The 12,711-nt window shown below is 44.7% G+C and overlaps 2 protein-coding genes across 2 annotated transcripts in view; one reads left to right on the forward strand and one right to left on the reverse strand.

Annotated features, from left to right (window-relative positions):
* Positions 1-12,711, reverse strand: part of LKAAEAR1 (LKAAEAR motif containing 1) — a 537,492-nt gene that overhangs the window by 283,348 nt on the left and 241,433 nt on the right. The window lies entirely within an intron of this gene.
* The window catches only part of OPRL1 (opioid related nociceptin receptor 1), a 127,534-nt gene that overhangs the window by 5,806 nt on the left and 109,017 nt on the right, over positions 1-12,711 (forward strand). The window contains exon 2 of the mRNA XM_068261878.1: positions 7,932-8,144. Within this exon, the coding sequence (XP_068117979.1) occupies positions 7,939-8,144 (206 nt within the window). The 5' untranslated portion in view covers positions 7,932-7,938. The remainder of the gene's footprint in view (positions 1-7,931; positions 8,145-12,711) is intronic.

Consider the following 12,711-nt stretch of genomic DNA (forward strand, 5'->3'; position numbering starts at 1 on the left):
ATTTGGCCATTAGTGGTACTGTTTCATGACCTGATGAAGGGAGCTTGGGCTCACAAAACGTGTTGGGTAAATGCTTAACAAAATGTGTTCTTAGCCAACAGGTGAATGTGACATCATGTGATATTATATGCCTGGATTTCTAAACCTTAAAAAATATTTTATCCACTTTGGACACCTCCCACTATTTCTTTTACTCTCCCATCTTATGTTCCTTTAGGGTCCTAACGAGATGTCAGATGAATACTGTTGCCCAAGTGTTGGATACAAAATGCCCAAGTGTTGTGTCCTCCATGTTAACAATGAATAGTGTGGCATTTATTTCTGCCGATATTCCAAAAACTTTTTGCCATGGAAAACAGCCAGTGACAGGAAGCTTGTGGTAACATGTCCAAAGAGCTCTACACATCGAAGCTAGAAAACAAATATATCTGGCAGCTGAACAGATTGGTTGGATAGAATAAGTAAGAGATGAGAAATTAGTTAGAAGTTCAAAAAGCGATAAAATCTTGGCACTGGAATAATCTAAAGTATTGCATTTTGTCCAGTGTCCTGCTGGCCTGTCAATTGATAGAATTTAACAACAGATGATCAACAAAGGACAGTGGACCCTGAGATCTGAGTGTAACGAACTCAGACCTTGTACTGAAGGGAGGGGTTGACATAAGAGCTGGGAGGAGTTCCTTAGTTTCCTCTGCATAATGTCTGTATGCATACTCTCTAATTATTCGATAAAAAGATAATATATAAAAAAAGGAGCTGGGAGAATAAAGTCCAACCCTCTTACAGAAGAGAAGAAATCTGGCAGAACACGATTTTCCACGCCCATGTGAGTCCTATCAACAAACAGACTGCACACCTGCATTCAGCGGGGCACCACGAGTCTGCAGATATTAGATATGATTATGAAACGATAAAGTATGCCTGATAACCTTTATATCTCAGGATGGGAATCTCCGACTCCCGGAATATGTGTCAGGATAACCTTTATAACTTTGGAAAAGATTCTTCTGCTAGCATTTTTCTGAAGGCTGGAGATCCCATGAAATGTGGCGAAATATTAATTTTCTGTGTTACAGGGTTTATTTGTGCCACAGCAGGGGTGTGTGTACATCTCAGATAAAGATCTTTTTGAAGCCAGTAGAGTTTGCTAATTTTACCTCTGTTCTGTGAGCTATAGGAAAGGTTAACTAACTTTTGTGTTGGGATAGTGTAATTTTTTGAAAAATACGTTTTCCACACGCTAGCTAAAATCAAAAGCTGCTTTATTGTAAACAATCATCAATGGTCATGCAATGCATATGAATCCAAAGTTATCCACTCACTCCTCACAAAATAGTTATTTTACATACTGTATGTACGTTTAATTCACAAGGTTAAAGGGATCCCTGTTTGACACGCAGCTTTAAGGAAACACCCATCAGCGCCATTTCTGGATAAAATTATCTTAGTTTAACTTTTTGTGTGACTTTATGAGGATCGTGTCCCTTTGGTTGTCACCTACAACCCACGCCTGGAAATCTTAAGGAGGATTGCTAAGGAACTACATCCCATTTTACATAAGGATCACAGACTGAGGAAGATATTCCCTAAACCTCCCCTCTTGTCATATCAGCAACCACACAATCTAAAACAGATGATTGTCAGGAGTCCTTTGAATAGGCCACAACAAAACGGATCATCACCCTGCCGACAAAATAGGTGTGGGACTTGCAGACACATTTACTCCACTGACAGGTTAACGATACCAGGTTCACAACAGGAGTACAGAGTACAAGGCACATTTTCCTGTGGATCCACCAATCTGGTATATCTGATCATGTGTGCTAAATGCCCCAATGTTATGTACGTGGGAGAAACTGGACAAACTCTGCGCAAACGTATGAACGGACACAGGCACACTATTAACGACACCAAATCTGAACTACCAGTTGCTACACACTTTTTTTCCAATGGACACAGCATGTATGATCTTCATGTCACTGCCCTGAAGGGTGGCTTCAAAACGTCAAATGATCGATTAATAGCAGAAACAAAATTTATAAATTGGTTCAAAGGGGTGGACAAAGGCTTGAATAAGGACAAAAACTTTTTATATTGGTATGAGACTGATGATATTTAATGCTAAAACTCTCTCAGCCTGTAGCTAAACTTGTGAACTCAGAATTTACGATGCCTCTGTGGCAGTCCAACTCCCAGGTCTGTGAGCATGGTGTATGTAAACAAGGATTCTTATCTCAACTAACAACTAGTGATGGGCGAACAGTGTTCGCCACTGTTCGGGTTCGCCCGGATTTTGGCCTGTTCGGGTTCGGTTCGGCACCCCCCAAACACCTCATGGTGTTCGGGATGGTGCTCGGCCACGCTGCCCGAACCCAAACAGGCCTTCTTTGTTCGGCCGAACACAGCCTTGTCCGGCCGAACATAGCCCCCTATAGGGTCCCAGCATAAAGGGAGAGCATGCCCCGAGCGCGGGGGGTCCGAAATGCCCCCCACCCCTCCCCGCTAAGCTCTCCCTTCTGCTGGACCCTATAAAATTAAATCTAAGTCCCCCAAAGGTACCTTGTAGGCTGGCAGGAGGAGGGCAGGAAGCGGGCAGCCGGAGAGCATAGGCGCTAGTACCATCTGGTACTTCCGCCCTCTCTCTGATGCACTTCCTGTTTACTTTTGTAAGTCGCGTCAAGAGACAGCAGGAGTACCGCGATGACGCCTACGAGGGTACGTGTCATCATGTAGATGACGCGTACCCTTGTACGCGTCATCGCGGTACTTCTGCTCTCTCTTGACGTGACTTACAAATGTAAACAGGAAGTGCGTCAGAGAGAGGGCGGAAGTATCAGATGGTACTAGCGCCTATGCTCTCCGGCTGCCCGCTTCCTGCCCTCCTCCTGCCAGCCTGCAAGGTACCTTCGGGGGACTTAGATTTAATTTTATAGGGTCCAGCAGAAGGGAGAGCTTAGCGGGGAGGGGTGGGGGGCATTTCCGACCCCCCCCCCCCCCCCGCGCGCTCGGGGCATGCTCTCCCTTTATGCTGGGACCCTATAGGGGCCTCAAAGGGACATGTTCGGGTTGGGTTCGGCCCGAACATGCCGAATATCGGGGGCATGTTCGGCCGAACCCACCCGGACATCTGGATGTTCGCCCATCACTACTAACAACCTCCCACCCCATTTAGATGTTCTGTTTCACTTAAGGCATCTTAATGACATGTATGTATGCTTGAAAAAAATCTATGTAACCCCTTTTGAAGCTGCATGTATAAAGCTGTCTGTACCATCAGCCTGCAAGCAAACAGGATTTAAGCCCGACGAAGGCTGCAAAGCTGAAAGCTCGCTTATTGTTATTCTTTTTAGACAAGACAAGACAAATAACATTTGTATCGCGCTTTTTTCCTGGCGGACCCAAAGCGCCAGAGCAGCAGCCACTAGGGCGCGCTCTATAGGCAGTAGCAGTGTTAGGGAGACTTGCCAAAGGTCTCCTACTGAATAGATGCTGGCTTACTGAACAGGCAGAGCCGAGATTTGAACCCTGGTCTCCTGTGTCAGAGGCAGAGCCCTTAACCATTACACCACCCAGCCAATAAATGGTATCATCCTGATTTAAAACTTCTTGCTTTTACTGATGGCTAACACGGTACAATACCCGACTGCTACTTTATGATTCTGTAATGGAAATATGTGTATGGCTTATGATTCATTCAATATATTATATTCAATATGACACACCAAAGGCATCACAGTTAAGACCTCTGCGTAGGAGGAGGGGGTATAACCCACTCACATCCTGAAGGCATCATTGACCATTAGGGAAGCTTGCCATATCGAGTTTCCAGCATGGAAGTTTTTGGACGTTTTGACCGTAGAGTTCTGTGACCTTGAAGGATGTTCAGGTAGTCCTTCAGATTCCTTGGTTCTGTAATCCTCCATCACTTCTAACACCATAATAGAAAAAGGCCAGTAGAGAAAGTCAGTTCAGATGAAACTTAAAGGGTACCTGAAGTGAAAAGTAACCTGATGAAATACCGTAAACTTTTATGTACAGTCCCAATCCTACTCAGAACTAGCTGGTATTATTTTTCTTCTTTTTTGTTACGGGAAGGATTTAGACACCAGGGCTGGAAATAACAGCTTCTCTGCAGTATAACTGTCTCATAACTAATTAGTGATCAAACAACTCCTGCATGATTCAGAAAAACATGAGACACATGACAAGTTAAATAGTTTAGTGTGTGTCTGAATGGGAGCGGAATAAACATAAAAAAAACTCCAGCCATTCACCTGAAACAGGTAAAAATATTTTTATATTAATAATATTTTTATCTCATTTTTAAAAATGAGACTATGGGATTTCAAGTCCTGTTAAGGAGACTAACTATAGATACAAATGTTTATCTCATCAATGTATTGTCACTTTAGGTTTTAAAGGTTCAGCCTTAAAAAAGCACTAATGGGTCCCACAGTGCTAAGTGGGAGGGGCTTTGGCCCACAGTGGCATGCCCCCTTCTTTACAATGGAGGGTGTGGCCCGGACTACCACGCTTCCTTTTTCATAAATAAGCTAAAGGGGTGGGGGCATGACCAAGACTGCCAAGCTCTCTCTCTCTCGCTCTCCCTACATTGGAGCTAAATTAGAAATTGAAGCTAAAGTGCCCTGGACTGACAAGCATCCTCCATTACAATGCAGGAAAATAGCAGGGAGTATAGCTTGGATTGACATGCTTGCTTCCCTTTTAACAAAGGCGCTAAATGGGAGGGGGCATGGCCAGGACTGAAATACTACCTTATTTACAATGGAGCTGAAGGGGAAAGCCTGAACTGTGCAGAAACGTCCCTGACAGTCTGGGCTGAAGTGGCCATTGAGGTGGGAAGGGTAGCTCCACCAAAGCTGTGTGGGTAGAAGGGAAAAGAGTTCGTGATGTATTAAAGGATACTTAAAGGGAGAGAGGTATGGAGGCTGACTGTTCCAGATTTCTTTTGGCTTTAGTTGAGTAACACACCTGGATAGGGATGGCCCTGCTTAGGAAAACTCATGGAGAAGCATGTGATCAATTTGATCAGCTGACAGATTTTTAAGGTTCTGATTTAATGGTTCTGATCATGTGTTCAACCAGGAAGTAATTACAGCAAATCAGACGTTTACAAATCTATCAGCTGATCAAACTGATCACATGCTTCTCCATGAGTTCTCCTAATCAGGGCCATCCCTACACCTGGAGCAAGCAAAAGTTGCCCTCTTGGACCAAACATGCAGCCCATGGACAGGTCTATCCAACTGCATGTTTCTTATGGGTGAGCGATTTGGACAGTTTCAGAGGCAAACAAGCAGCATGAGGTCCAAGCAAGTAAAATGTTTTAAAAGGGAAATAATGATGGCAGATTCCCTGTCTCCCTCACTACAGGTGTCCTTTAAGGTTGATGGCCTGGAAGCCCTTATTTCTCACCATCTCTCTTATACCCCCATGACTCACCCAGTGTTCTAGAAGTTCTAGGTAAGACATCTTGTTGGGGCTGCTAACTGGTATTGACTTCTTCTGAAGGAGAGCAATAGCTTTAATGTGGCAGTCCAAACTCTTGCCATGCTTTCTGGGAAAAGGTGTGGTGCACGTATTGCTCAACTCCTCCTTGGTTGATACCAGGGTCGGTTCTAGACTTTTTGCTGCTGGAGGCAAACATGTGCAAGAAAGTGGAATCCGCACAATGTCGGTAGAATCTGTAAGTCTTTATTGAATCATAAAACACGACAGGCTAAACCAGCACCACATGCTGACATGTTTCGGGCGTTACACGCCCTTAATCATAGCTATGATTAAGGGCGTGTAACGCCCGAAACATGTCAGCATGTGGTGCTGGTTTAGCCTGTCGTGTTTTATGATTCAATAAAGACTTACAGATTCTACCGACATTGTGCGGATTCCACTTTCTTGCACAGTCTTGAATCCGAGGTTTTAGCAGCCTGTTATCCTGCACTGTCGGCAGACGGAGGTTCTGAGCGGAGTTCCACTTTCCTGGAGGCAAACATGTGAGGATGCTCCACCCCTTACCCGAATTGGAATGATCGCACAGCACCCGACAATTTGCACCGCACGTTATAGCTGCGGGGAGCCCCCCAAAAACACCCTCAGTGAAGGTAGGTAGCCAGGTATAGGTGCCCCCAGTATTGGTAGTTAGGTACACTGCCCCCAGTATAGGTTGGCCAATCACTCTCTTCACTTCCTGTTTCTGCCTGGTGCTTCCCCCAGACTTCTGCCACCTGAGAAAGTCGTCTCACTTGGCATCATGCACGGACCGGGCCTGGTTAAAACTATTAATATTAAAAAGGAGGGGAGGCGTGGCTTTTATACTCACCACCCTCTTCTTTTTCAGATAAGACCGTAGTACTATTCGAAAACTGGAGGGTGCAGCCTACCATGTTTTAGCTAGGGGGCTTGTGGGAAGGGGAAGGCTGGCTTGTCCCTCAGTCTCCTTCATGATTTTCAGGAAACTTGGGGACATCTGGACAGGAAGGAGAGGTACAAGGCATTGATAGCTGGTCACATGACTAAGAGCTAAGGCATTTGATCACACAGTATCATCTTATGCGTCTCAGTAGACTGACATTCAGTGGTTTGATTATTGAGCTATACCTTTATGTGATTAAATGCATAGGCTCCAGCAAAAGCCTACCCACACACTTTTAAAAACATTTTTTATTATTGGTTATATGTTTAATCTATGCAAATTTAAAGCGGACCTGAAATCAGAACTTCCTCTCTACTCTAAAGACTATTATGTTGTTGCTTATCTTTTAAAGAAAAACACTTGGTACAGCTGATATAAACCCTGCAATAAATCTGCAGTGTGTCAATTTCCTGCTTTCATGGAAGCAAACATATTGTTAACACCCTGTGTTTACAAATTAGCTGCTCTGAGGCAGCCAGCTGAGAGATCAAATTACAGAGTTGATAAGTCACAGATGAGAGGGAATTAGGCAGGCTAAACTCCCTAAATACATACAGGGTGCATTTCTCTCTCTTTTCCTTCTTTCCTGTGCAATAGTTCAGGTCCGCTTTAAATATCTGTATGGATTTACTGAATTACAGTTGGGTGAAATAGTGGGATGTGGGTGTCAATAACACCCTCTAGTGAAAAGATACAGGAGACAAAAGTGGGAGCCCAATAGTGTAGTATGTCAAAAACAATTGAACGTAATAAAAGTAAGACACTACTCACAAAGGTGGGTTGCAGAGGGGCAACCGACCACAGGAAGCAGGTGGAGACAACAAACCCGACTCCACTCGGGGTGGTCCCTAGGGACCTGGATGCGGTCGCTCTCCTTGGTAAAAGAAAGGGGACAGATATCCGCCGTGGTCGAAGCCACGTGTGGTCTGTACCCACCCCTCAGGCGGGTGAGGTAAGGGGGTATGATTGCACAATAAGGGTATAAGAGGCGCCCTGGTGTAATAAAAGCATCTAAAAACAGTTTAAAAACGGGAAATAAATTTGAGGTGGCTTACCTCAGTGACGAAAAAATCTTTGTATTTTACAAAGGTTTTTATTAGTAGCACAGGCAACGCGTTTCGCGGGTTCCTCAGGCCAATAACAGTGCCAAACTAAATGACAGATTCAGCAAAGGGAGGCTCCCTTTGCTGAATCTGTCATTTAGTTTGGCACTGTTATTGGCCTGAGGAAGCGGGCTCTGACCCGCGAAACGCGTTGCCTGTGCTACTAATAAAAACCTTTGTAAAATACAAAGATTTTTTCGTCACTGAGGTAAGCCACCTCAAATTTATTTCCCGTTTTTAAACTGTTTTTAGATGCTTTTATTACACCAGGGCGCCTCTTATACCCTTATTGTACAGTTGGGTGAAAGGATGGACACTAATAGGCCTTTTCCCAAGCCAGTTTCTGTACGTTTGTTATTTGACCTTATCTGAAGTTGTCTTCTCCTGTCCTCCAGAGACAAGATGGAGTTCCAACTGCCTGACTCGCCCATCCAGGCCGCTCTCCTGAGAGAACTCCTGCTCAACGCTAACTTCAGTGACAACTTCTTCAATCAAACTGCAGATCGCTTCCTACCACTTGGAATCCAGGTCACCATCGTGGTGGTGTACCTCATCGTGTGCGTGGTGGGGCTCGTGGGCAACTGTGCCGTCATGTATGTCATCATCAGGTAAGGGTCTGAGTTGTGTCATCAAGAAATAGAACACTGGTCACAGTGACAAATGCCTGTTTTATCTGAACCTGTAGGAAAAATGAGAGGAAGGTAGTCCTTGCCTATTCCATAAGTAATGGATAAGTGGAAGATTCTCTAAACTAGTGATGTTGAATTCCAGTCCTCAAGGTCTGAGGTTCTCACACATTTTTGGTACAGCTCAAATTAATTGAGGGGGCTGAATCAGTAAAGGTGTGGTCCCTCAAGTAGAACACGTGGCATGAGTATTGCCCTTGAGGACTGGAGACCTGTCCTCTAAACATTAAAATCTGCACTGACTTAGTCAATGAAAGCCAGCATTGGCAATTTGATGGTCAGAATTGAATAACAAGGTCATTGTGTTTGACAGTCACACCTCCCCACCCAACGTTCCTGCCCTTATATGCTGCTTCTTATTGGCCCAATCAAAATGATATCCTGATAATTTCAGTTGGCCCCTTTCCACCCAATATATACCATACTTGTAAGCTGAAATTATTAGAATCTTGTGGACCATCTCTATCCAAGAGGTCTCCCAGTTCTAGGTACTTTTAGTGCCACCCCTCCCACCTCCCTTCCTCTCCCTGTGGACGTGAGTGGACATGGAGACACAGCCGCCAACGGGGCATCAGAGAGGGGAGGGGCCTACCGGGCCCAGTGAGTATGTGGCCTGCAGGGAAGCCATGCTGTGTAGTTCATTAACTTTATACACTGATGGAAATATTGGTACTTCCTCTGTACAGTCTTGTGATCAGTGACATCACTTCCTGCACAGGGGAGGTACAGAAATTCTATTCTGTTCAATCTGTGTTTTCAAGCGGTACTCTGCCAAACCCAGCACAGCTTTCCTGCACGCTCGGCACCTGGGTTTGTCTGTGCTAATCTGCACACTTGTTGCGTTCCTCCCCCAGTTTCATTCAAATCAGCAGCACAGACACACTTTTTTTTACACCTATATATCTATACATATTTTACAATTTAAAAGTAAAGAATATTTGTAAAATATTTTAATGTTATTTATAAAAAAGAAAGTTTTGTAAATGAGAAAAGAAGACAAAGGGAAAAAAATAAACTTTGGCGTTAAAAGTGCAAAATAAAAGATGTAGCTCCTCATTGACTGAGACCTGCCAGCTCACTCTCAGTCAGCCTGAAACTCTCCCTGGTTATAGGCATTGGAGAGAATGCAGAGTAACGAGTGGTTGCGCTGCAGGGTGAGACCACACCTCCCCTGCTGACCTATCCCCTATCATGATCTATGAATTATTACAAGCATGTATTCTTTTTAATTTTGCAGAAACTGCGGCATTTTTTTTAAGAAACATAATTATATTATGCATATAAGTGGAATAAGTACATAAAGTAGTCTTGTATTACCATTTGCATGCTAATATATTTTTTTGCCTTGTAGGTGCATGTTGTGCTTATTATACCGTACCAATTAGTTGACAGTGTGATCATTTATTATTTGTGGTTGTGATTTGTATTCTAATGGCAATCGAGAGAGGAAAGGATTTGTTTTAAAAGAAAAACTGTTGTGAAAATCTTAAAATGTAAAACACATACTAATAAGAAGTACATTTCTCCCAGAGTAAAATGGGCCCTAAATTACTTTTCTCCTACGTTGGTGTCACTTACAGTAAGTAGTAAAAATCTGACATTACTGACAGATTTTAGAATAGCCCATCTTCTCATAGGGGGGTTCTCAGGGTATTCTTTATTTTTAAAACCACTTAGTGAATGGCAGTTGCTCCGTCCAACTGCCAAAAAAGTGTGCAGTGAGCAGGGAGGCTGGCCAGTATCTTTTATAAATCTTTTTCAGGGAATGTCTTTATAAAGAATAAAGACCATGCTGAGAATCCCCCATGAAGAGATGGACTAGCCCAAAGCCTGTCGGTAATGTCAGATTTCTACTACCTACTGTAAGTGACAGCAACATAGGAGAAAAGTCATTTATGGCTCATTTTACTCTGGGAGAAATGTACTTCTTATTTGTATGTGTTTTACATTTTAAGATTTTCGCGACAGTTCCTCAATTGAAGTGAGAGGAATATGAAGGCAGCCAGACTTATTTCATTTTAAACAATACCAGTTGCCTGGCAGTCCTGCTGATCTATTTGGCTGCAGTAGTGTGTGAATCATACATCCAAAACAAGCATGCAGCTAATCTTGTCAGATCTGACAATAATGTCAGAAACACCTGATCTGCTGCATGCTTGTTCAGGATTTATGGCTAAAAGTATTAGAGGCAGAGCATCAGCAGGGCTGCCAGGCAACTGGTATTGCTTAAAAGGAAATAAATATGGCAGCCTCCATATTCCTCTCACTTTAGGTGTCCTTTAAGTGGTTATATCTTGTGATTATGGGACGATTCGGATGATATAATTTTGCTTATACTTTGGGAATGAACAATAATCATTTTTAATGATTTACACGAGCAACCGCGACCTCCTGGTACACACGTCATTTTGATTGGCCAATTTAACCACTTGCATGTAGTAGGAGAGCTTACCGACAAATGTCTTGACAGTATTCAGGATTTGTTGGCCCTCATACTACATGGAGGTAGTAAAGTTGGGCACATCAGAATTGGATGTGTGTAGGCACCTTAGCCTGTGACACTAGCATTGCTATCTGCAGTGTAACCCGTCGTGAGATCAGGTCTGTACTGATTGTATGTCTCTTACTGCTGGAGAAAGACAGACATAGATCTACACAAATGTATTTGCCATGGTTTGCTGTTATTCTGTTGCACCCATATTTAAAGGGACCCCGAGCTTTCGTCAGCCCATCGTAGGTCGGGAGGTCCCCCGGCATCCTCCTGGCTCCTCTCCCGGTCCCTCCGCCGCATACCGCACCTGCGACACCCAAGCCGGGTGTCGGGCTCCCACTTCCTTAACGGTGACGCTCTTCATCATTACGTCAGCTGGTGCGCGTCATCCCGGCGGCCGGCGTGCCAGTACTGCGCATGCGCGATTAAACCGTACATGCGCAGTACTGTCACGCCAGCCGCCATGATGAGGGGCAGCGGCTAGCGTGATGATGAAGAGCGTCACCGTTAAGGAAGTGGGTGCCCGATACCCGGCCCAGGTGTCGCCGGTGCGGTATGCGGCAGTGGGACCGGGAGAGGAGCCATGAGAACGCCGGGGACCTCCCGACCTACGGTGGGCTGGAGAAAGCCCCAGGTAAGTACCAATTTCGTTTATTTTTACTGCTCGGGGTCCCTTTAAAGAGGAGATCCAGTGAAAATAATGTAACAAACTAAAGTGCTTCATTACAATAATTATGTATAAATGATTTAGTCAGTGTTTGCTCATCATTGTAAAATCTTACTCCCTGATTTACAGTCTGACATTTATCACATGATGACATTTTTACTGCTGGCAGGTGAGGTCAGTGGAAGGAGATGCTGCTTGCTTTTTTGGCAGTTGGAAACAGCTGTTATTTCCCACAATGCAACAAGGCTCCCACAGTGTGATGTCAGCACCATGGTCCTGACATCACAATGTGGGAGGGGTTTCACCACAATATCAGCCATACAGAGCCCCCTGATGATCCGTTTGAGAAAAGGTAAAGATTTCTCATGTAAAAGGGGGTATCAGCTACGGATTGGGATGAAGTTCAATCTTTGGTCACAGTTTCTCTTTAAATATTTTCCAATATTTGTTGCCCTGAATAAATTATAGGACCACTGTTGTGAAAAACATTAATTGTAAGATTTAAAATAAAAACATATAAAATGTGTCCGTTCTCACTAGGCTTGTCACCGTGTCTGCTTCACCCGCTTCGATCGCCACCATGACATGGCACGGACGTGTCCCCTCGTACACATCCCGGTGGCCAGCAGAAGCATAGGGATCTCCACTGGGCTGCAAAAGACCAATGGGACTCCTCAGCAACAAAGAGAATTCTCATTGGTTCATGGTGGACCAATGAACATTCTCCGTTACTAGGGAGAATTGGTCTATTGCTTCCTATGCAGAAGAGCCCCATGCTCCTGCGGGCCTCCGGGCTGTGTACCAAGGAACCGAGCAGCAGTGATCGGCAGGCGGGACACGTGAGTGGCAGTTGCGAGCGAAGCGGGCGGGTAGATGCGGAGCGGACGACGCAGATTGCAACAAGTGGATGCAAAATGGATGGAGCGCATCTGTTTAGAAGAAACGCTTACCGGGACTGTTTTGTATCCACTCAAGTGTGAACCAGCCCTTATTTCAAAGATACAAGTGGTTACATGTTAAAAAGGCACCCTCACAGACAGTGATGTTTAACCTAGGCTGTTTAGCATACCTCCCAACATTTGAAGATGTGAAAGAGGGATACTTAAGCCACGCCCCCTGTGTGGCCTTAAGCCACACCCCTGCTTTTGCAGGAGTGTGACAATGGGAGGAATGAGTTTGCGGAGGAGGGTGCCAGTGGGTGGGAGAGGGTGACACTGGGTGGAAAGGGAGGTGCCAGTGGGTGGGGGAGGAAGGTGCCAGTGGGTAGGAGGAGGGTGTCAGTGGGTACGAGGAGGGTGTCAGTGGGTGGGAGGAGGGTACCTGTGGGTGGA

The sequence above is a fragment of the Hyperolius riggenbachi genome, chromosome 12 (genome assembly GCF_040937935.1).
Source record: "Hyperolius riggenbachi isolate aHypRig1 chromosome 12, aHypRig1.pri, whole genome shotgun sequence".
NCBI lineage: Eukaryota > Metazoa > Chordata > Amphibia > Anura > Hyperoliidae > Hyperolius > Hyperolius riggenbachi.